The 23,998-nt window shown below is 44.8% G+C and overlaps 1 protein-coding gene across 1 annotated transcript in view; it reads right to left on the reverse strand.

Moving 5' to 3' along the window:
* The window catches only part of AGBL1 (AGBL carboxypeptidase 1), a 354,690-nt gene that overhangs the window by 232,059 nt on the left and 98,633 nt on the right, over positions 1 to 23,998 (reverse strand). Inside the window, exon 16 of the mRNA XM_073304655.1 lies at positions 9,343 to 9,523. Within this exon, the coding sequence (XP_073160756.1) occupies positions 9,343 to 9,523 (181 nt within the window). The remainder of the gene's footprint in view (positions 1 to 9,342; positions 9,524 to 23,998) is intronic.

The raw sequence follows: 23,998 nt of genomic DNA on the forward strand, positions 1-23,998 counted from the left end.
CCCAGATATACCAGTCAACCCCCCAGAAAAGATCAGTGTGATCAACTACAGTGTCATAGACTAATGTGTAGATTCGCAACGAGAGACCCGTTTCTTGCCTCTTTGCCAAGCATACTGAGTGCTACGTGAATAATAAATATTACACACCATGAGATTCCAATAACTGTAACAAACACAAGGTATAATCAAACCAAAAATAACATAATTCCAGAGTCCGAGGCCAGAAGGGACCATTGCGATAATCTAAGCTGACCTTCTGTATAGCACCGTCCATAGAACTTCTCCAAAATAATTCCTAGAGCAGATTGTTTAGAAAAACATCCAATCCTGATTTAAAATGATCAGCAATGGAGAAACCACCATGACCCTTGGTAAATTGATCCAATGGTTAATTACCCTCACTGTCAAAAATGTACACCCTACTTCCTGTCTGATTTTGTCTAGCTTCAACTTTCAGCCATTGGATTGTGTTATAGTTTTCTCTGCTAGATTGAAGAGCCCATTATTAAATATGTGTTCCCCCATGTAGATACTTACAGACTGTAATTAAGTCACCCCTTAATCGTCTCTTTGTTAAGCTAAATAGCCCGAATTCTTTGAGTGTATCACTATAAGGCATGTTTTCTAATCCTCTAATCATTCTCATGGCTCTTCTCTGAACCTTCACCAATTTGTCAACATAGTTCCTGAACTGTGGACCTGAGAACCAGACACAGTATTCCAACAGTGGTCACACCAATGCCAAATACAGAAGTAAAATAACCTCTTTACACTGTAATAATAGATAAATAATAACAGTAATGATATTTTTCAATTTACTCTTTAGAACTACAAAGTTACAACTGCATGCACCAGTCTCTTGGCTCCCAGAACTGCCTTCCAAGAAGCGTGGAAGCCAGATTGTAAATTACTGTCAGTCAGGAGTATGAGCACTGAAGTACAGCAAAATACTCCCTTCTGAGATCATGGAACACAGCCCAAACTTCTTTCTTCACCTCATCATACTGATGTTAACCTGAAGGTACTTCCCATTTTACAAGTTAATACCATATCTTAGGCTAAACAAACTCCAAGCATTTAGTAGTCCCGAATACTGTTATTACTGAGCTTATTGAAGTCAATGTCCGCACTATTTACCAAGTACTTCGCAGCTTCAGAGAGCTTTACAAACATTGTGACAGCCTTGGCTTTAAGCCAGTGCAAGTCTATTGAAACAAGGAGAAGAGGCATGTGCTCGCATCAGGTCTTAATTTGGCCCATTAACAAATTAGTCCTCACTACCTTTTATGCGGTACAGTAAGTATAGTCATCACCACTGTACAGATGGGGAAACTGAGGCAGAGAGGTTTAGTGATCTCTCCAAGAGCAGAGAAAGAGGGTCAGTTTCAGAATAGGCATTAGAACACAAGTGTTCCTGGCTTTCAGTCCCATGAGCTCCTGGAAAAAAATCCCCCAAATCCTGGAAGTTCACAACATTAGAAAAGAAAAGGAAGAATGGCCAAGTCCCCAAAACCTCAGTGACTCAGGCACCCAGCTTAAAGGAAACAAAAGCACCAGGCAATAAAACCAACTGCTGATGTGTGACTGGTGCAGATACATAGACAAGCTACTGTTTAAAGACACAGGCACACAAATACATTAGGTGAGGGTATGTTACAACAGCAACAACGACTGGCTGCTGATTAGTCACAACCCCCAACGATAGAGTATCACCAGAGTGGCAGATAACATCCCACGGAAATTACATTTTTTAAAAACCATGCTGCAATCACTCCCCTGGCAGCCCCTTCCTTCATCTCCCCTCTTGGCTTTTTATTTATTGTAATTACTTTCGTAATAATATTTGTTTCCGTGTTATTATATAGATTACTGTTCACAACAACCACAACAACAAAAATAATAGCCGGGAAGAGTTATGTTGCTTATTTATCTCCTTGGCCATTGATGGGTTGCCAGGAAAGGGAAGAAGGGTGCTTGGGGGAGGGAGGCATCAGGAAAAGCAGTAAATAGAGAGGAAAGCATATTCCTGAGAACCAAAGATGTATGGGAGCACATTGACGGAGGAGGAAACACTGGTAATAAGCAAATAAAGCTAATAACTCAAGAGGCAAGGCGGTGCCAGCAGATAAAGAACAGAATAAATAACACTTTGCTGAAAGTGCAGATAGAAGGCAGTATCATGGCTCTAGTATCTTCGGCCCAAAGCCATTGGCTGCAAAGGGAGGATTACTTGGGGGAGGGGAGTGCTGTGGGTGGACTGTGACCTCAGCACAGTGCAAAGGGATAGGTTTAAAATGTGATGCTTCCCATGGCTTGCTGCCTATCGTGCCAAACAAACAGGCCTCTACCAGTGATCTAACAGGGAATTCCTCCTAGCTGTCAATAGCAGTAACAGAGTCCATTTCACTCCACAGGAGCCAGGCATTCCACAGGAGATCAGCAAGCTGCCCCCAAATCCCTACTTCACGAGGGGAGCTGGCGTTGGCTGGTTCATACAGTCATCCAAAATGGGTGGGAACAGCATGGAAGTCTGCCAGGAAATACATTGATTCAGTGCCTCTTCTGCGCAGCCTCCACTGGAGGAGAGCCCATGGAGCTCTAGGTGGTCTTTAAAGCTGCCCTCCCTTGGTAGAACCCCTGGGGAAAGGCAGCGGGGATATCATTACCCATGCCGAATCCCCCCTCCGCAGGGTGACTCTAGCCTATAGAGTTTATATCTGCTTTTCATGCCTCCAACCAAGTCACTGTATCACAGACATTTTCCATGCTGGACACATTCCCCCTAGCAGGGGACAGTGGTGAATATGCACACAACCTAACACATGACTCTTAGTCCTCCAGCAAGTAAGCACATTAATCCATACTCTCAAATACTTAAGCTAGCCTCCTGCTATACCATCATATCTGTACCATCATCTATACAAGTTCGTCTATGGGAAATTTCTCTCTTGGATCTGATACACCTTGGCTTGCAAAGACATTTAGCACAACTTTTGCTGGCTTAGACAGCAGAAAAACCTTGGCTCGGGATCTACTTCATGAGACAAGAGAAACCCTCTCACTGTACCAATTAATGAAATTGCTCTAAACAGTCCCTTGTGATCTAGCACTACAGAAACCTAGCAGCTCCCCCAACCCATACTCCTCCACACACCCACTGACAATTGTAACATAGATGGACCAACTGCTGGGAGCCTTCAGAGTATATTTGCTCACACAATATTTTATTATGGGAAATAAATTCCTCTTCAATTCCCCTGCCAGGAGAGGAGGCAGTGTGTGCGGTGATAAAGGGTGATGTGCTTCTGCTATCCTTTTCTGAGCACCCTGCTATGAAACCAAGGGGCAGGCTCTGAAAGGAAGGGTAGAAACCCCATCATTTGGGCTATTTAGAGACCCAGAAAATGTGCAGTAGGGAACAGTCTTGCACTGGACCTGTGATGTGACCTAATAGGGTTTTTCCCTCTCTACCTTTCTATGATTATTTAGGATCTCAAACCCTGCCACTTTAGCTTCAGTGAAACAATCAGTGAAGAGTCATAACTCAGCTGGGCTGGAGAAAGCAGCCTGAATAAAATAGGACCCAACCAGTAATGGCACCCCCAGGTAAAGCAGACCTCAACTGAATCTGTAACTATAGGCTGTGAAATGCTAGACCAGCATTTGTGGTTTGGTTTGTTTGGGTTTTTCAAAACCAGAGAAAGGTCAATCTGTGGCTAAAACCTAAAAGAGCAAATCAGGACTCCTGGGCCCTATTCCTACCTCTGCCACTGACTTACTCTGTGACCTGGGAAGAAATCACTTAACTTCTCCATGTCTCAGTTTTGCTACCATTAAAAAGGGAGATACCACTTCCAGGCTCACATAGTTGGGAGGGCTAACTTGTCTGTATAATGCTTTGTTGTTCCTAAAATGGACAATGTCCGCGAAAAACCAAGTGCTCATGTGCTTCTTCAATTCAAGACCTGGAGAGGAGAACATTGGGAAAGAGAGGGGCAGGTGGAAGAGAGCAGAGATGGGTAGTATAAAAGGAGGAAAGGAAAAGAAAGAAGAGGGTGGCAACGTTGGAAATTGGTAGAGGCTGGCCACACACTGGTAATACTTGCCACATCACCTAGGCAGGGCTCTGTGAGTGCAGAGATGGGAAGGGGAAATGAGGAGATAAAACATGCACAAAGAATCCACAGGCTGTTTGGTGTGGGGTATTTTTTTAAACAAGTGCATTTCCCTGAGAGCTCCCACCCATAGCTTGATCTATGATCCTGCAAAGCTGAATCATTTTTAATTTAATGCTTCTGGGAAGTGGGGAGGGAAAAACCCATCAAGCATAGGCACAGTTCGCAAGCACTGGGTATTAGCATTTGGCAGCATTTATTATTGCTGTTTATGGTGATATAAATTAGGTTTACACTGATATAATTAATAACCCTAAATTTAGGTATAATAAATAGCAATATTTATTCAGAACTGCAGTGTCTGGAGAAGCCCAACAAGAACACAAAATACTGACTACTTTGTGAGTGTGAGTGTGTGAAGGTTGTGAGTGAGCAAGAAAGTGCATGTGTGTAAGGGTAGCAGGTGTGTGCGAATGTACATGAGAGCTAGGAGAGGCACTGATAAGGAACGTCTAATACTTTACTTAACAGATATAGCAAAATTAATCAGATCTGTCATTTGATTGGCTACATGCCTGGCTGCTGTTCTCTGGGAAAGGGTATAGGACCAGTGCATTCAGTCAAACACAACAACAGTCGCACAGTGATGCTCACAATTCCTTTTTGGGTTTGAACAAAGCCAAGTTCAGCTGTGATGACTGTTGATGAGCTAGGTTTTTATATGAAAAGCACCCCCCACCCCACACACACACACACACTTCATTTACAGTCCGTTCCAGAGCTGTGATTCCTTCCATTGCTGAAAGATGGGGACAGATTGTAAAAGCACTGAAAGAAATGAAGAGCTGGGGAGATCGGAGAGGGAGGAGAGATGCTTACCATCTCGGCCGTGTGCTGCTGGAGTGTAATCACATTACTGCACTCGTGTCTGCGTTAGAGGAATATTTGCCGCATGTAACTTTCAGATCACATTAACCAAAGCAAACAGCGAGGCCCTGCTTGTCTTGTTACTGCATGAGGCTTCTGGAGCGTGATCGTGCAGTGCCCTGCTGGGATGAGAGTGCTCTTCCGTTGGGCTGGGTACGGCGGGGAGCCACAAGGGTGACAGGGCTGCTAGCAGGAGCCCTTTGTAAATGCCCCGCACTGGCATCCATCTCCAGGACTGATGATGAAGTATTATGCATGCTCGGGGACCAAGGGAAGATGGGGGGAGGAGGAGCTTCAAAGCACTGCCAACAAAGAAAAATTAATCCTCTCTTAAATAAGGAAAGATGCTGAGATAGGGGGACTAGAGCAGCATTAATCCACGGCACAAAGTGGGGGGGGGGGGAGAGGGAGAGATTGATAGAAGTCTGTGCTTCCGAAGGGGAGAGATTTGCAACCACTCTGCTCATTAAAAAGCCACAGCCAGGCAGGGATGCTCAAGGTAATCATCTCAATCAAACTGCCCTGGCTGGCTCATCTAAGAGCCTTCCAAAGAGGAAAGGAGGGCATTAATTCCTCCTGACCCTTTGGGCGTGGGGCTGGGAGGGGAGGCAATGAGATGGTGAGGGGGTGGAATCCTGGCCCAGGAGAGGCAAGGAGTAGAGTATCAGGCTGCCACACATGTATACATGACGCCATGACTCAGAACTCTGTGACCATGGAGAATAATGGAGGCTCAGGCCTCGGATTGGAGAGCCCAGTACAGACTAGTGCTTAGATACCACAGACATTATTGTACTATCTGCAGAGCACCCACAACGGCAGGAAAGCAGAGGAATGAAGGGAACAGTGGGGAGCCATGGCAAAAGAAACGGACAAGTTGAGGGAGATGTGGGACCCAGCAGCAGTTAGACTGGGGCAGGGATCATCTTTGTGTTCTGTGTTTGTACAGTGCCTAGCACAATGAGGTCCAGATCCATAATCAGGGCTCCTAGGTACTACAAATAATAATACTAATTTAGTATTTAGGTGCATTCATGTGCTGCTAAATCCTGCCTAACAGGCATGTGATCCTCTGGAGAGGGCACTGGACTGGGAGTCAGGAGGCTTGGGTTCTAATCCCACCTTTGCCACTAACCTGTGTGACCCTGGGCAAGTCACTTTGCTGCTGTGCCTTTGTTTCTCCTTTTACACTTTTCCTGCCTTGTCTATTTAAAATATGAGCAGTTTGGGGCAGATACCACTTTTGACTATATGCATGTGCAAGGCTTAACACCATTGGGCCCTGAACTCAGGCATGACTGTAATACAGATTAATAACAATCCCAGTACATGGCTCTTTTGACTGGTTTATGGCTCCCAAGTGGAGGCTGACACAGAAGTATCTCACTGGTGTGAAAACTAGAGATTTTGAGATCATTCACCTCTCCAGCTATTATTTCTGATGGAATTGTGAGAAAGGAGCGAGCCTGGAGGGGGGATATCTCACTGGAGCAGAGGGGGCAGAGAAGGGGGAAGCCATGTTAAGACACAGGTGAGATGTCTTCCTGCCCCCTGTGTAATACATTGGAAGCTTCACAAGCAGGTGGATGGATAGAGTTAGGCACTTATCTATCAACTTCCACCTGAATATCTCGAAGTATGTTACACACTTTAATTAATTAAGCCTCACAACATAATTATAAAGGGTGTCACCAGGAATTGGAGGATGAAATTAAGAGATGGGAAGAATATACACTGAGTATCAGAAACCCTTCCTGTGTGCCAGGTTGTGGAATAGTCAATGTAGTATTTGAAATTAGACCATGTAAAAACACTCGTAAATGTACAATGGGCACCAATCCTACATTTGCAGGGAGATGGACAAGATATATGTCTTTTCCATCTCTAACATCTATGATTACCCCCGTTTTACTGCTGGGAAAACAGAGGCACAAAAAGGCAAACTGAGGGCTTGCCTAGATGAATGGTTAGTGCGCAGCAAGCTAGGTGTAGATCTACAGCACACTAGCCTGCCATGCACTAACTGGACATGTGGACCCTACTACCGCACACTAGAAGTTCCCCGCTGTGCACGTGCACTTATCTACCCCCATTCCAGAGTAGAGGAGATCAAAGCACAGTAGGGAACCTCTCGCACGTGGCAGGCTAGTGTGCCATAGATTTGCACCCCAACTTGCCATGCATTAACTTGTCATCTAGACAAGCCTTAACTTGCCCAGGGCCATGCAGTCAATGGAAGAGCCAGGAATTGAACCAGGATCTCCTGGTTCATCTCTCGAGCAAGAGGTGCTCCCATCGCCAAAGTCAGGTTTGAGCTCCTCTGCACCAGGTAAGGCAGAGTTCCTCCTGGGTGACATGAGCTCAGGAAGTAGCACTTCATTGAGTGCCATGCAGAGCTCTATCCTCCCTGTTGAGGTCCCACCCTTAAAGAGTCACCTCCTGAATGCTTGAAAAAGAAAGGTCAGACATTCCCTCCGTTCCTCCATCTGCTGGAGACTTTAAGTGCAGTGAAGTGGGGGAGTGGGACGACAGAAAAACCCATCCACCTTCAATTTGCCTTTGCTGCCTGGAAGGATTAGGGCATTTGGTGCCTGCAGAGACCTAGAACACTCAGGGGTTATGTCTTATTCCATCAAATGGAGCTGCCAAGCTGCTGTTGTGCCGGCTTCCTTAGAGGTGATATATCATGAATGACATGATGGTTCGTAGCATTGTGACAGGCTGGGGAATATCAAAGCAACCTCTAGCACCTTTCCAAAGCTTTTGCACCAACTCAAAATGAATTGATTTGGGAAGTTTGATAAAGTTATGTTCAGTTTCTTTCATTGTTTTTCATTTTTTGCTACTACCTCTGCACTCGTGGGTCCCATCCAGCCTGTATCAAAATCAGAAGGGTCCACATGCCACAAGGAAGGGTGTTCCCAGAAGATCCCAACACAGTTTTACACACTAAAGAAGTCTGAAGGAGCAGCCATACTTTTGAGACCAATTTCCCAGACTTTTGAGATTAGCCTATTATAAGAAACTGTGGCCACACACATGCATGAACCATGGTCACCAGTGAGGATCAAAAACTTAACACCTTCAGCACCAAAAATGGAAGCCCCTACTCCTGACCAAAAGGAGTAACTCCTCTAGGTGTAATCAGCAGGTTGTTATAATCACTGAGGCCTGTCACCAGGGGGAAACATGATCACCCTAAAAGAAGACAGTGACTATATTATAGTGCCACTACCAAATACCCATCACAAGTGGGCAAACTCCATGTTCAGAAGCATTTGGGGTTTCCCCAAATATCACACAAGCCCATCTCCTCTAGCCAAGTTCTAAAATAGGGTCTCTCTCCAACTCACTGGCTACCTTGTATTTCAGGTTTCTACATCAGAAACAGGATAGTGATTTCTTCAATTCAGTCAAGAGAGTGAGGGAGTGAGTGACTGTGCGTGCATGTGTTGGGGTGGAAAAGGAGGGAGCATGCAAAGAAGACTCCAAGTGTATGTCTGCCCAGTAAAAGCCATGTACAACTACCTTACCTGAGCTCCCTTGAATCCAGCTAGCAGGGGTAATAGTAACGAAGACAATGAGCACGGGCGCTGCAGCACAGGTAATACAAGCCCAGCAGAGACCCAGGGTACGTACTCAGCTCACTATCCACTCTGAAGTCCTCCCGGCACGGTCTTCACTTCTATTGTTACCCAGGGGGCTAGCTCAGGTAGGCGAGCCCACGCACAGCTTTTGCTGTGCAGACATCCCCCAAGAGCATTCAGAGCAGATCAGCATTCCCTAGGCCCAAGAGGACCGAAAATCCATCAAGAAATGTGAGTGGGGAGATGACGGGAGCATCACTGGCTGTAAGTATTTAAATGAAAACACAAAGGTAAAACAGATCCATAATCCTCTTCCCCCTTCTCAGGCAATGCAAAACATTAATTAAAGCAAGTTATTCCCAAGCATTGCTATCTTGCAGCTGATGTCTGCACTGAATGATTTAGTGGGGGCAGATGGATTTCTGTTTAGCCAGCTAGAACCAAGTTAGGCCATGAGGTTGTGGTACAGCTCTGTCCTGGCAGCTGAGAGCTATTATTGCTACTCACAGTTGTGAAATCAGACACCAAACAAGTGGCTTTCGTGTGGCTGTATGTGACTAACACAGAATGCCAGGATCCACAGGAAGGATGTTCTCCTGACCAAGGGCTCCCAAGATAAGGCTTGCTGCCCAAACCGACGTAAAGTTTCCCAAATAGGTCCAGGAAAGGTTTCTCAGACAGCCCCAGGGTAAACAAAGGTTGTCACAACTCACTTGCCATTAATGACTCCATCTGGATTGAGCATGGGGATGATTTTGAAAATGAAACATTTCCTCAGGAGCTCAGCAATGGGGTCACCGCTCACTAGGAACTCCACAGTCCCCTTCATTACCCAGCTGGCATTGCTCTCCCCAGGGTGAACACGGGCCATGAGCACCACATAGGGACGATTGCCTATAAAACAGAAAATAAAACTTTGTTTTGTATTTGATCTTTGTGGGTGGCATTTTGCCTTTTAATCCCTGGAGAGAATGATATGACAGTGAGCCAACAGAGAGGCAACGCTCCTTTGGTTTTGACATTTCCTAATTCTAAAGGCCATATTTTCAAACTGGCTTCCAAATTTGCACCCATGATTTTGCACATGGACCCCCACCATCCCGGACTTTGCCTGCATAGATAACTGTATGCACAGCTATAGGGTTTTCTGCCTGAAACTGCAGCTTCAGATTTCAAGGCCATTTATGAAAGTTTGACCCTGTAAATTAATGACAAATTGCGCTGATGCTTAAAGGTGACAGGACAGGATTCCATTTGCTAAGTCCCAACTTCACCTTGTGTGTTTCTCCTTGAGCAGCTGATAACATTCTAAGCCCCTAAGCATCTACCTGTCCTTAGGATTTTGCCTGAGATGCAAGATCTTGGGAAACTTCCTAAGCCCTCCAAACTGTCAGACCTTTTGGTATTAGCACTGCTGGGGGAATCAAACCCACTGGTGTTACAACTGTGCAGGTGACTTTGCACAAAATAAAGGAAGAATAGAGATATAGGTTTTATCTAGGCAGGCTGCAAAGAGGACAGTGTCTGAGGTCAACCATCACTACATACTCACTTAAAGTAAGAGAGACATTATTTCCCTGATTTAAGTAAACATAGGTGGTGCAACTAGTGACACGTATAGTTACTATTGCCTGACACTTTCAATTATAAGACACTGTTTTCAGTTGCTTACAACTTTGCCAAACTATTTGCTGGGGTTGAAATTTTCAGTGCCAGGTGTCTGCTTAAAGAGGAATTATTTTGGGAAATTTCAGCTAAAAATGTTGTTTTGCCCATGTTAAAAAAAATTTTACAACTATTGCATTGAGAAACTCTAACACCTTCATGCTTTAGTGAAGGGAGCTGAAACTTGACAGGAGTTGGAGGGAGTCATCGTGATATCAGGGATGTGTCTTGCTGTTCCTGTGAAAAAATGTCTAAACTTGGCCAAGTAATAAGCCTCTGAAAAATCTCAGTTTGCACATTCCATCTTCACTAAGCATGCTCCATGGAGAGAGGGAGGGACAAGGTCTGGGAATGGGGATGATCGGTGTTGGGATGGAGGGAGAAGAGCACAGGAGGGGGGATGTGGGCAGGAACTGGGGACAAAAGTGAAAGAAGAATTATTTTGCTTAAAAATGATACTGTTGTGAGTATTCACAATGTTGAGCATGACTTTGTGTATTTTGGTTTTGTGCAAACCAGCATTTGTTAGTGTCACACCAATGCCAAGATGATTTTGTCCAGCTCTATCAGATCATTTCTGAAATATGGAACATATTCTTTTGCTGTACCTATATTGCTCAAGGGGACCTGGATTGACAAGCCTTTAGGGCAGGACCAAGCAGAACCTGTGGCCCTGCAAAAGGCATCAGCTACTCTTTACAATATTATTGCTTATTCAGTAAATAAATACTGAATTAACAAATGATAAAATTTTGCCCTCCTATAGCGCCTCCTGAGGATCCCAACGTCACCACTTTACAAACATTCACGTCTTAATCCTCATAATGTCCATGTTCAAATAATTAGGTAAAGTAAAGAGAGGTTTAGTAACTTGCCTGACAAAACAGGACTGTGGAAGAGATGGAAACAGAATTCAGATTTCTCATTTCCTACTCATTTGTATCAAACCATAGACCATGTTTCTTCTTGACAACTGCATATGTAGTTCTTTAGTTATTCCTCATTGTAAGTGTCTGGGCTACAGACTCAGATCTAGAGTTAATTTCCCTCTTTCTTTCTCCCTCGTTCCTCCCAAGCCCCCTCTCCTCCTGCCAACAAGTAAGCAAGTATAATACAATGTAAGCTGTACCTCTGATCTGAGAACTCACACAGAGCTGCTGTATCATGAGTCCAGTAAAGCAACGCGAACTAGAGCTCAGTTTCCTGATAGCCTTATATTAGTTCCGTATTGTTCACATACTATGACTTCCTGTGGGTTACACTGATCAAAATACAGAAAATGCCTTGAGCATTTAAAAACTGCAAGAAAAGATCACCCTGGCCTTTGCAAAGCCACTAGCAGCATCTTGCCAGTCTCAGAGGGTGAGGCTCCTGTTCTGTTACGGCCTCTGCGCCATCTGTCTGTAGCACTTTAAAGTAGCAACAAGCAAAAACTTCTGCCTTTGCAAAGACATCAGCTGCATTTTCCCATTTCCAGACATTTTCTTCTCTCCCCCATCACCATGATTTAGTGCTGTTTTTCAGTCTCACTGCTGAGTTAAACTTATGGGACTGTGCAGTTGTAGCGGGGAATGGGGCTCCTGAGAACTCTGAATGGACAACAGCTGTAAACAGCACAAAGCAAAATAAAACGTGTTCTCTTTTGCAGCTTTAACAACTCTTATCTCTTCTCTGCATGGGAGTAAGTGCAGCATGTTAATTGAGAGGTCTCGTTCCAGCATATGTATTTCTGCCCTCGGCCAAAAGAAAACCCGAGAGCAGGGTGAGCATGCCATCCACAAAAGCCCAGGAAAGCTTTGCCATAATTTTGCCAGTGATGTAAGAGGCTGGAGCATGACCAGAACTTATTTCCAGAAACCCAGTGGAGGTTATTTGGGTTTTTTTCACTTGCCTGGGTTCTGCACCCTCTGAGGACTCCTGCAAGGTGCAGAGTGACCGCATCCGTCACTGAAGACATTGGGTTGTTGACGGAATTCAGCACTTTGCAAGATTGGGCCCATGGGTTCGAGCAAATTCACGGGGGGGGGGGTGTTCTTCTCCTGGCTTCACACATGGATGCTATTGAAATTTATCAGGTAACAGTAGATATATGGTATGGCTGGGGTGGAACACATGACCTTTGGCTCCAATTAGAGAGGCCTCTGGTATATCAACTGAAGCCTTCTTTTAAAAACATGCAGGAACTACAGAGTAAGTTCCTTACCCGTGAGCAGCTCTGACTTTCCATCCACAGGAGTGTGGCAATACAGGCGCATGCCAGCCAGCGCACTGCATGCTACCGGAGACCTTGTTAGCACATGCTCCCTCCCTACAAGCAGTCACTGATAAATCCCATGCTGGATTGCTGTGCATCCCTGGATCACACCCTGCAGGAAGACTAATGATGCAGTAAATAGAACAAATTGCTGATGACACAGCCATAAAATTCCCTTCCACTGAAATATCCCAGAAACATAGATTTAGTTCTGTGGTAAGCAGGGGCCTAGGAGTGAGCTGATCTTGTACTTTAAGCCACTCAGCCACCTATCTGCATTACTATTGCTTTAGTAAAGGTGATGAATGTTATTGCTCATGAAAGTTCTGGACAATGGCTCTGGCCAGTCATGCTAAGCATAGACAAGCCCAGTGCGAGTTTCTTGGACACAAATCAGCGGATGCAGCTCAGTCCTGACCTCCAACTCCCCCTGCTATTGCAGTACTGGCTCCAGACAGGGTTCTGCTGAAGCACCACATTCCTGACTCAATTCACCCCTTGCTATGCCACTGCTGGGCCTCACACACAGCAAGGCCAGTGAACTTGACACCTGTCCTGCCTCCCTATCTGCTGTTCCAGACTGGAGTGTCTCCTAATTGTCAGTGGTGCCCAGTTGCACGTGGTTTCATGACATGTACAGTCACTCGGGATCTCTTTCTCACATGGGTCCTTCAAGGCTAAAATTTGAGACCAGATATAAAAAGTATTAGACCAGTTCTTAGACAGAATCCTTGCTGAATTCTGGGGATGCTGCCAGAAAACTCGGGACAGCCATTTATCTTTGCAAAGCCCACATGGCATATAACCTTCTCTGAGAATGCAAATAATAAAAAGAGAAAGCACAGGAACCTTTTCATGCTACATAAAGCCTATTCCAACTGATCATGTCTTGTTACACTGTGTAACATTTCAACATGCCCAGAATATAACAGGGCACCAATAGACGCCAGGAATCCTGAGGTGAAGGATTAAAGAGGCACCAGCACCTCCTGGGAAACTTTAAAAAATATCCTTTGAAGTAAGAGTTCTGCTAACATATCACACATTTCCCATCTCTCTTCCTCTTCCCTTCATTCATTATGACTCTGGGTATTTGCATGAAAACAGGGGCTGTGTGTCTTCAGTACAGCTTGCCTGCACCTGCAGCTTAATCTTATACCTGTTGTCAGGTTCCTCTGGCTCTGACATCATCAAGGCTTGATGCAAAGGCAATTCTGACGTTGCTGAAGATTATGACAGCAAATGGGGGAGCCAGCAACAGAGGCAGAGAGAAACATGAAACCAACAAAATCCCATTGTCCCTCAGAATAAAGAACAAGTGAGGGGGAGTGCAGCACAGTTCCAGATGGGCCTGATCCAGGTAGAGATTCTGAGCTCCTCAAATTTCAGGGTTCTTTCATTCTGACTCTGCTCACTGTAAAGATAAGCAGTTTCCACACAATATAGGACTGGGATTTTAAAGGGAGCTGATAGAGGTTACATATCCAATGCCCATTGAGTTCAGACTATCTGGGTTTGGATTCTCCCCATCTGCTAACACACACACACTCTCTCTCTCTCTCTCACTCACCTTGGAAGTTCAGGGCTCGACAACCAAAGTTTATCTTTCATGCCCGCCGCTCAGCATGATGGGGCTTTATTTTGTGCAATGCTGTTAACACACATGCATTCAGCATCCCAAAGCCTGACAGCTACACTAAGCCAGACAGCAGACAGTATATGGTGCGAGGCAGACACAAGAACACTGTATGGGATGACTACAGAAAAGCAGCTGGCCGTGAGGCCACCTATTACACATCTCACAGGAGACATGAGACATTGATACCGAGTTGTCAGACTCTTTCAGTTGCCGCAAGACCTGGTAATCTCCTTCCCTCTCCATCTGTTGCATCCCTGCATTATTCAGGAGGGTTGGGGTTTTTTTAAGTACATAATAAATGTATTATTATTGTTCCAAATGGCAAAAAGGGAACATTACAAGTGTAAATTGTCTTGGCCATGAACCGCCTGTTCTCTACTTCAATATCCTGGTGGGGGTGTTTCAGGCTCCAGGTTGCTTGGCAACCTCCTTTTGTTGCACGTGTCATTTGAATTCATTCACCTTTGAATTCGAGACGTTCAGAGATGATTGGCCAGTCAGAACACAGGCAGACGCTGCTCAGGCTGGGTGCAGCTTGACACGGTGCCACTTCTGATCTTTACACTCGGGGAGCTGTCAAGTATGGTTTTAGATCTATTTTGAGGCATTTGAAAGCCGTGGGAAGAAGCTGCCAGGCATTATTTCTCCACGGACATGGCACCCTGCCTACAGAGCATGGAGGATGGCTTGGCACAGCATCCCCTTTTCCTCCTTCCCACAGTCTCTATGCTGCTGTTAGCACTAATCTCCCAGATTGCCCTTCCAACAGATTATCTAGGTGGCTGATGTAGCTGGCAGCGGATTAGGGTTAGAGGAACATGAGTATCTATCATTCACAGCCCACATTCGACACATACCATAGCCTGAATTTGTTCTAAAGACAGTAGGCAATTTGAGACGTTCTCAAGTATTTTGTACTGCAAATCACCGATTTTCATTCTGTGTGTTTTGAAAGTTAGACCTTGGGATGAGAGCAACACAGGTTGCCTTGTTATATTGAGGCAATCTATCTGAGGCATGGCAGGTAGACGGGGGACGAAGGTGCTATTACCTTGTAGGATTGCCACCTCTTAGGTACAAAAGAACAGGACATCTGGGATGATCCTGATACCATAAACTGGACAGCTGGCATTGTGTATGGAGCACCTTTTCAGATTTCCCGGGACAGCTACCTCAATACAGGGATGATCCTGCAAAAATCTGGACAAGTGGCAACCCTAGTTCCTGTAGGAGTACATTTGTGAATGAGTCCTGCTGTGATGGTACCGGGCACTCAGGTGTAAGAGCAACTAAGAATTGCAGCTAGTGGGAGCTAGGAAGTCCAGGGGACATTTAAGCAAGAGCACAGCCAAACTGTATCCCACAAATGGGACTAGTCCTAACGCTGATCAAGGGCAGTGGGACCACAAGCCTCACCCCGAGCTCTCTCATGGGTTCCCCAGGCCTGGGTAGCTGGAGTGTTAAGTCCAGTGCGGAGGTCCAAAGAGAACTGCTAAATCCATGGGCAGATTTCCCCAAGAAAAGGATTTCACGTGAAATGAATCAGGCAGGAGAAAAAGGCTCAGAACGTTTCCTTTGTCATAAAACATTCTCCCATGGTAATCTATAATGATGGGGAAAGGAAACTGTGATAATTTATGTGACAGTGTAATGGGTTCAGGGTGATATATGATACTTTATAAAAAGTGAACCTGAGTGGGACAGAACTTTAATAACTCTCCAACTCCAAAACGGTAATATTGTAACCTATTGCACCAATATTTCATGCTGCATACTCACTGTTCATACACAGAGGTATCTATATTTACCTAATTTGCAGTGCAAACTTCAGCCAACTAAGGGCAAAGGCTTGGCAACCCTCCAGTGATTTCTCTGGTGAGTCACACATGCAAGGGACCAAAGGCGTCATTAGCCTATTACAATGTACTTCCATTGACTTCCAGGGAGTTGTGCCTGCTTATGCCAGCAGTGAATTTGCCCCAAGGACTTTATATGGCCCTGAGTTCAGACACTCTCCTTAGTCTACAGCTACCAACCCCACTGACTTAGTCATGGCTTCTTTGCATGTATAAAAGGTAACATGTGGCCCAGTGGGAGAGACTGCAGATGGGGGTCAGTGCAGATAGGGTCCCGCAGGGTATTCACAGGGAATTACAAATTGCTGCTCATACTGTGTGCAATGCTCCCACTAGTGCCTGGTGCTTTCCTCTCTCTGAAAAACACAGTTCCTCTTAGTGCAATCCCCAGTCTCCTGTGCTGACACTGCTTGCTCTTTGAGCATAACAGCAAGGAGGAAGAAGAATTACTTAGAGTGCTAGACGGGTGAAATCAGGGTTAATGGGATGAAACTTAGCAAAGGAATATTTAGGCTGAATATTGGTAAGATCTGTTAGGCCGAGGAAGAGACTCCTCTGGGGAGTGGTAGAAGCTTATGTATAACTAGATTGCCCAAACACTAGAAGTCATTTTGTACAGAACACTCCTACGCTGCCCAGTGGAGAGAGGAGGTGATTTAACAGGCGTTTCCTTCATTAATTTATATGGACCAATTCCTGAAGTCCTTACTCTGGCAAAACTCCCAGAGAGTCTAGACAAGTGAAGAATGAGGAAAAACATGAATAAGGACCTCAGGATTTGGCTCGATCATTCTATAACAGCAGGTTAAAATCAAGTTGGATCCCACCAGGTTAGATCTCTAACTTCTACTTTCCAGAGTTGACATGAAGAATGGAGCATGGGGTAGTGATCCAATCAGAGCTGGGAATAAGAAGCATCAGATGCAGCAGGAAGATACAATACCCAGGGAAACAACCAACCATTTGTAGGGGAGAAGAGTTCAATTTGTTATCTGAAGGGACGGCTCTGAAGCCGGGAGTGCACTCTGGTCACAGATACTGTCTCTATGGAATGGAGATCCATTTCCTGCTGAATCCCACCTACAGTAAGGAAATGTTCATTCTTAAACATACGTTGAGTCTTTAAAAGAGGCACAGCACCATCTCTGCCTCTGATTTGAGATCCTCCTGAGGGGGTGAGTTTTAACAAACAAAAAATTATGAGGCAGCAGCACAATCAGTCTCCCATTATCAGAGGGATAAAATATCAAATTTTTATCAAGAGATAAAGCATCACAGATTGGCTCTGATAGGAAAAATTAAATTCCTGGTCTCCACTTGATTTGATTTTTATCACTCTTTTGCCCCAGAAATGTTCTGTTGGGGAATGCTTAAAACAAATTTTCATTCATCCCACACTAACCAAATGGGAAGCGTTTCTGACTGTGCACATGCAAGATAAAGAGAGAGAGAGAAGGTCAGATAGTAAAAAAGAGAAAGAAAAAAATCTTTGAACAGCAGCTTCTAACACTTCACAGCAGCAAAACCATCACAGCAAAGGCCTTTTGTAGGTTCACTTCCTTGGTGTTATCATTGCACTCACTCCTGGCACGTTGCTGTCTCAGTCTGATCCTAGTCTTTAAAACAGTATCTCCCATAGGTGATCACAGATGAAACATTCCTCATATTCCACCTAAGAGAGTTTGGCAAGGTAGAACTGTCTCCACCTTTCAGTAACGAAGCTTGCCTTGATGGCTCAGTAGAGAGTTCCAGATATCACTGAGCAAGGTAAGGGAGCAACCAATGGGGTCTTCTGTCCTTGGGCAGAGGGCTGGTTGATTCACGGGAATGAAGCTGTTGTTGGCCCAGGGAAGGAGGTGAACTTGTGCCATAAGGTACCTCATCCGCTAGTGGACTATGCTGCAATGAGCAGGTAGGGGGATTAGGAGGACGTTCTGAATAGAGGGGGAAATTCTAGCCCCCAATGGAGCAGCTACAATATCCTAAGCTTCTGCCCCAGCAAGGGACAACCTCACCCATAAATGACATCATTCTGTACATGGTTTTGAGTTGATGCAAATAAGAACAGTGAGGTAGAGAATCAGACTGCAAAGGGTGGCTACATTTTTCTGTGATGCTTAGGAGTAGTTACCTCAGTGGCTGATCTGTGTTGTTAATGACTGTTATCCATTTGGAATTCATTTTTTATCTAGCACTCTGAACACATCTCTTCAAAGAACAGCTGTCTCCAAGTTCCAGCTGAGCAACCAGCATGCAAAGAAGTGCCTGAATGTTACTTTCTGTGGCACCAAACTAAGGCATGTGGACTTCCAGGTATAGTTTAGAGTGGTTCTGGATTGTAGCCTCACCTACTATCAATGTGCATCAACTTAAGGTGGCATCTTGAGGGGGAAGAGAGGGGGACGCTGGAGATCTTCGTAGATGGGAAAGTCTGAGTTCGTTATCACACAGCCATATTCTCGTCTTCTCAGCAGCTGAACACTGTGTGCCGGTACGGGCTTGTAGAATACATACAAAACTTGTCACTATGCAGTTAAACACTGTTATGAGAATTGTCACAGGAGTGTTGAAGTCAACAGCAGCAGTCTAGCTTTCTGTCCTCATACATATCTTATCACCATCCCTTTGAAAAGCATAATAAATAATAATAACAATAATAATACAAGAATATGACCACACAATAATGAACCCAGACTTGCCCATCTACAAAGATCTCCCAGATGTCAACTTAACTCAAGGAACCCTTTCCAGTTAGTGGCCAAAGCTCTTAAAACCGCAGGACTCCAACCAAAAGACAAGTGGCAAAGGCTGTGAAAATAGCAGGGTCAACAATCAAGACCTGATTATGGATCCTACAGACCAACCACCTTGCTTCCCCATGCCATGTAAGATATGGATCAGCGCAAGCATATCAAAACCTCCTGTGGGCACTGTAATTACCAAGTACGTGAATGGAAAATGAAGGACAACCCTATATGCTAATATAGAGAAGACATCCAAACCATGGAACACCTAGTGAACTGCACTTCTCTAAAATTTTTCTCCAGATGGAATGACTCAAGGCTGTCTGTGTCACTGGAAGCCACAGAGTGGATGACAAAAAGAAAAGGAGTACTTGTGGCACCTTAGAGACTAACCAATTTATTTGAGCATGAGCTTTCGTGAGCTACAGCTCACTTCATCGGATGCATACTGTGGAAACTGCAGCAGACTTTATAAATATACAGAGAATATGAAACAATACCTCCTCCCACCCCACTGTCCTGCTGGTAATAGCTTATCCAAAGTGATCATCAGGTGGGCCATTTCCAGCACAAATCCAGGTTTTCTCACCCTCCACCCCCCCACACAAATTCACTCTCCTGCTGGTGATAGCCCATCCAAAGTGACAACTCTTTACACAATGTGCATGATTATCATGCCCCCCATACACACACAAACTCACTCTCCTGCTGGTAATAGCTCATCCAAAGTGACCATTCTCCCTACAATGTGCATAATTAAAAAAACTTCAAATCCAGACTCCAGCGAGAAACTGCTGAATTGGAATTCATTTGCAAATTGGATACTATTAATTTAGGCTTAAATAGAGACTGGGAGTGGCTAAGTCATTATGCAAGGTAGCCTATTTCCTCTTGTTTTTTCCTACCCCCCCCCAGATGTTCTGGTTTAACTTGGATTTAAACTTGGAGAGTGGTCAGTTTGGATGAGGTATTACCAGCAGGAGAGTGAGTTTGTGTGTGTATGGGGGTGGGGGGGATGTGAGAAAACCTGGATTTGTGCTGGAAATGGCCCACCTTAATTATGCACATTGTAGGGAGAATGGTCACTTTGGATGAGCTATTACCAGCAGGAGAGAGAGTTTGTGTGTGTGGTTTTTGGGAGGGGGGTGAGAGAACCTGGATTTGTGCAGGAAATGGCCCAACTTTATTATCATGCACATTGTGTAAAGAGTTGTCACTTTGGATGGGCTATCACCAGCAGGAGAGTGAATTTGTGTGGGGGGGTGGAGGGTGAGAAAACCTGGATTTGTGCTGGAAATGGCCCACCTGATGATCACTTTAGATAAGCTATTACCAGCAGGACAGTGGGGTGGGAGGAGGTATTTTTTCATATTCTCTGTGTATAAATAAAGCCTGCTGCAGTTTCCACGGCATGCATCCGATGAAGTGAGCTGTAGCTCACGAAAACTCATGCTCAAATAAATTGGTTAGTCTCTAAGGTGCCACAAGTACTCCTTTTCTTTTTACCACCAGGATTCTCAACCGTCATGCTTTTAGGGCATCAACTGACCTTCAGCTGGGGTCAGGAAGAATTGTTTCCAGGTGCTATAAGAGTGCACAGCAAGGCATGCTGTGAGGGGTTTATGCCATCCTACACCAGCCACTATTGGAGGCAAGATACCAGACTAGATGGACCATTAGCGTGTTCTGGAAGGGCAGTTCATCTGTTCTTACAAACCAAGTGCCAGGAAAGTTTAGGAAAGGATTGTCTCTTTCTGAAAACTATTGCAAAAGTACTTTAACAAGACCAAGGAAACCCTGAGTGGAGCAGACAAGCTATTATGACAGTGACCACGTGACAATCCCACAGAGAAGAGGAGGGAACCAGGTTTGCTATAAAGTTCACATATCACCTACTGTTCCCCCTCTTCTTTCACCCACACCATCTTCTTAGAAGAGAAGAGCACATTCCAGTATATTAGAGCAACATTTCCAGCATTCGTTGACTATAGTATCCCAAATGATTTTCAAGTTATTTATTTTTTAAAAAATCAGTCCTGGCTAGAAGATTCTATTTGTCAAGTAATGGGATGATGCAAGTGATGGCTGCTGTTTAGCTTGAATTTCTGGCATATTTTGTGCATCCATCAGCTCAGTGGAGTTGACTACGGTGCCACGCTTCGCTGATGGGATCCCAATACCTTCCTGCATCTTTAACCCACATTTCACTGGCAGAGCTTTGAACATTTGCAACAAATGCTGCCACAGGGCCTGTCTCCCTGTATGGCATAAGAAGAGCTAGCTCTGGTTCCTACCGATTTGCCTTGGAGGTTCACTGGCCCTTAAGTCATTATTGCATTGCAAAGCCTTTGCAGCCACTTCATCTTCAGGTTTGTAAACTATCAAAATGCTTTTAAAATATATAACACTTATTTAAATAAAAGACTATCCTTGTCAATCAATGTCATGACAGGCTGATGACTAGCACTGTATGGTATGATTTATTTCCCCATTTTGCCCACCAGAAAGCTTTTTATGCCAATAACTTATTTGCAAGGGATAAGGTGACATCCATTCTTTAACTGCTTAAAGAGTTAGATTGACAAGGTAGGTGAGCTAATATCTTTTATCAGACCAACTTCTGTTGGTGGTTGGGACAAAACTTTCAAGCTTCACAGAATGTCTGAGCTAAATACAAGTTGAGTCAGACTGTTACGCATAAGGGGTTCAAATATTCTGTAAGAGACCAAATTAAAATGAAGTGAGTAACTAAGGGTTAGCAGGCAGTAGGGTGTGTTACAATTTGTTGTAATGAGCCATAAAACCAGTGTCTCTGGTTAGAGTTATGATAAAAACCATATATGGTTTAAAAAAAAAAAAAACCTCCTTGCCTACCATTCTGACACCTTCAGATATTAAAATGGAAAGAAGTTTGAAAGCTTAATACACTTTACTTAGGCTGTTTGTTTGCTCTGTGCATTTCACTCAGCTTGGATGATGAAAGTAAGTTAGTCAGTTTCTCAGCTCATAGTCCAGTTTCACTTTCAGGTTCTCAGGCATTAGCTATTGGAATAACTTTTAGGGCACATTGGCAGGGTATGTTTTAGGAAGTTTGTGCTATTGCTTCCCTGTGCCTATAGGACTTCAGTTTCCATGAATGCAGAGAACATGAGCTGTTTGGTGGTAAACAGGCTGTGTTTCCCTGGCTGGGCACAGATTTTAATCGCAAGTTGTGGCTAGGCAGATGAAATTAAAAGCTAGTAAATAAGTTAGTGGGCTCTGCGTGGCAAGGGATATTCGAACCGGGGAGAAAACTGATGATCGAGGAAGGGGGTCTCGTACTAGGGAAGAAACCTAGAGCTTGTGTTAGTTAGCAAAGCAATCTGGTCAATAATTCAACCCACCTGAGAGAGGAGAGTTTTGCTTTCTTAAGCACATCTCTACAAATGTGTGCACAGGCCAGCTCGTGGCCCAGCATACTGTGCTGCATGTGCCCACAAGGGTGGACTTGGGTATGTTGCATCTTGGACGGTCTGGGGTTAGGAAACACGAGGCGCAGTGAAAATAGAAAATCAGTCAGATGCATCACGCAGTCCGAATGCTGGAGACAACATGCACCCAACGAATGCAGCTTATAACATCCCAGAATTGCATAGACACCCTCTTGCTGCCTCTTGCTCACTTATTCGCCTGCTGCTCTCATTTCTTTCTTCAGTCTGAAGCCCAATTCCTGAGTCAGTTTGTGCTTCCCAGTGACCTCCTGGCTGTTGATTTTCTTGCCCTTTTAAAATGCTTGACAAAGGTGCCACAGAAGGAATTTGGCATCTGGAAGCTGTGACAGACATGACATGGCCTGATTTATGAAACATAGCTAAACAGCTAGGGCTGCCAAAGGCCAGGATTTACACAACTGTGTTCCTAGAGTGGCCTTCAATTCCAACTCTCCTACCCTGCTGCAATACAAATTCCCTATTGAGTTATGGAGCGACCTGCAGTAGCTTAGACACTGATTTATCAGGGCAGCCTTAGTGCCCGTGCTGTGAAAATAGCAGCCTGCCTCCTCCTGGCCACAGGGAAAGGAACGGCAAAGGGTCTGATTCTCCACGGACCTGGATCGTGGTAGCCTTTGCACCTGTGCAAAGTGGGCACAAAAGGCTACCACATTGAGGGGGTAGCATTTTCCCCCACTTTGCACAGATGTAAGTGACAACACAAGAGGAAAGTCAGGGAAGGATCAAGTCCTAGAAGTTTTTGACACCGTGAATATTATCCACATCATTATCTTTGCAATATTCCAAATGCTTCACTCAAGCATTTCCATTTTTGCTCTCCTATGGGAGGACAATTTTACCCTTTTTTCCACCTGTTGCTTCACATCTACCTGGTGGCTGCAGGACCACCAAGGTATTTCTATAACTTTCTATCCTCTCTTGGATGAAGAACCCCTTCTTCTATCCATATACCCCTCCTTTCTCTGTCACCTCCTTCCCACTTCAGTCTCACCTTCTGCTGCTTTTTTTTTTCCCTCTCGCCCACACAGATTCCTGGTTCCTATTAGCATCCACCTATTTATCTAGACATTTATACCATGCTTAACACCATGATATCTGGGTGCCTAGCAAATGGCCCAGATCAGTAGTTCTCAAACTTTTTTTTCCATGGACCACTTGAAATTTGCTGAAGGTCTTGGCGGACCACTTAATGATCTTTCCAAATGTTTTTGTACCGTTAGCTAACTATTGTAAAGTTCTTTGGATAAAAGCGCTTTATAAAAAAAAACTTCATAATAATTAACTTTTTTATTCTACAGATAAAAGCACACAACTCATATTTTAATATCAGTAGTCTTACCTTTCTAATGCAATGGATGTGCCCTCTCTTCCCCCACCATGGCAGCCCCCGAGCTGGGGCTGGGAAGGAGGGCCACCTCTCCCAGGCAGTCACAGCCCTGAAGCTGAGGAAAGTCACCTCTTTCTCTGGCTGCCACAGCCCTGCATGTCCCAAATTCCCCCCACCCCCTCTTCTCATCCCACTGCCCCTTCCCACCTACCCCTATTCCCCCGAGGCCACCACCTCACCTTACATGTGTGTCTTCTCCAGGGTCTAGGCACCTAATTAGTGGAGCACGGCTCCACTAATTAGGTGGGTGGCCCTTCATGCTCTCTGTGTGGCTGCCCAGGTGCGCACCTTAGAGGGAACTATTCGCGGACCACCTGAATGGAGCTCGCAGAA

The sequence above is a fragment of the Lepidochelys kempii genome, chromosome 10 (assembly GCF_965140265.1).
Source record: "Lepidochelys kempii isolate rLepKem1 chromosome 10, rLepKem1.hap2, whole genome shotgun sequence".
In the NCBI taxonomy this organism is placed as follows: Eukaryota; Metazoa; Chordata; order Testudines; family Cheloniidae; genus Lepidochelys; species Lepidochelys kempii.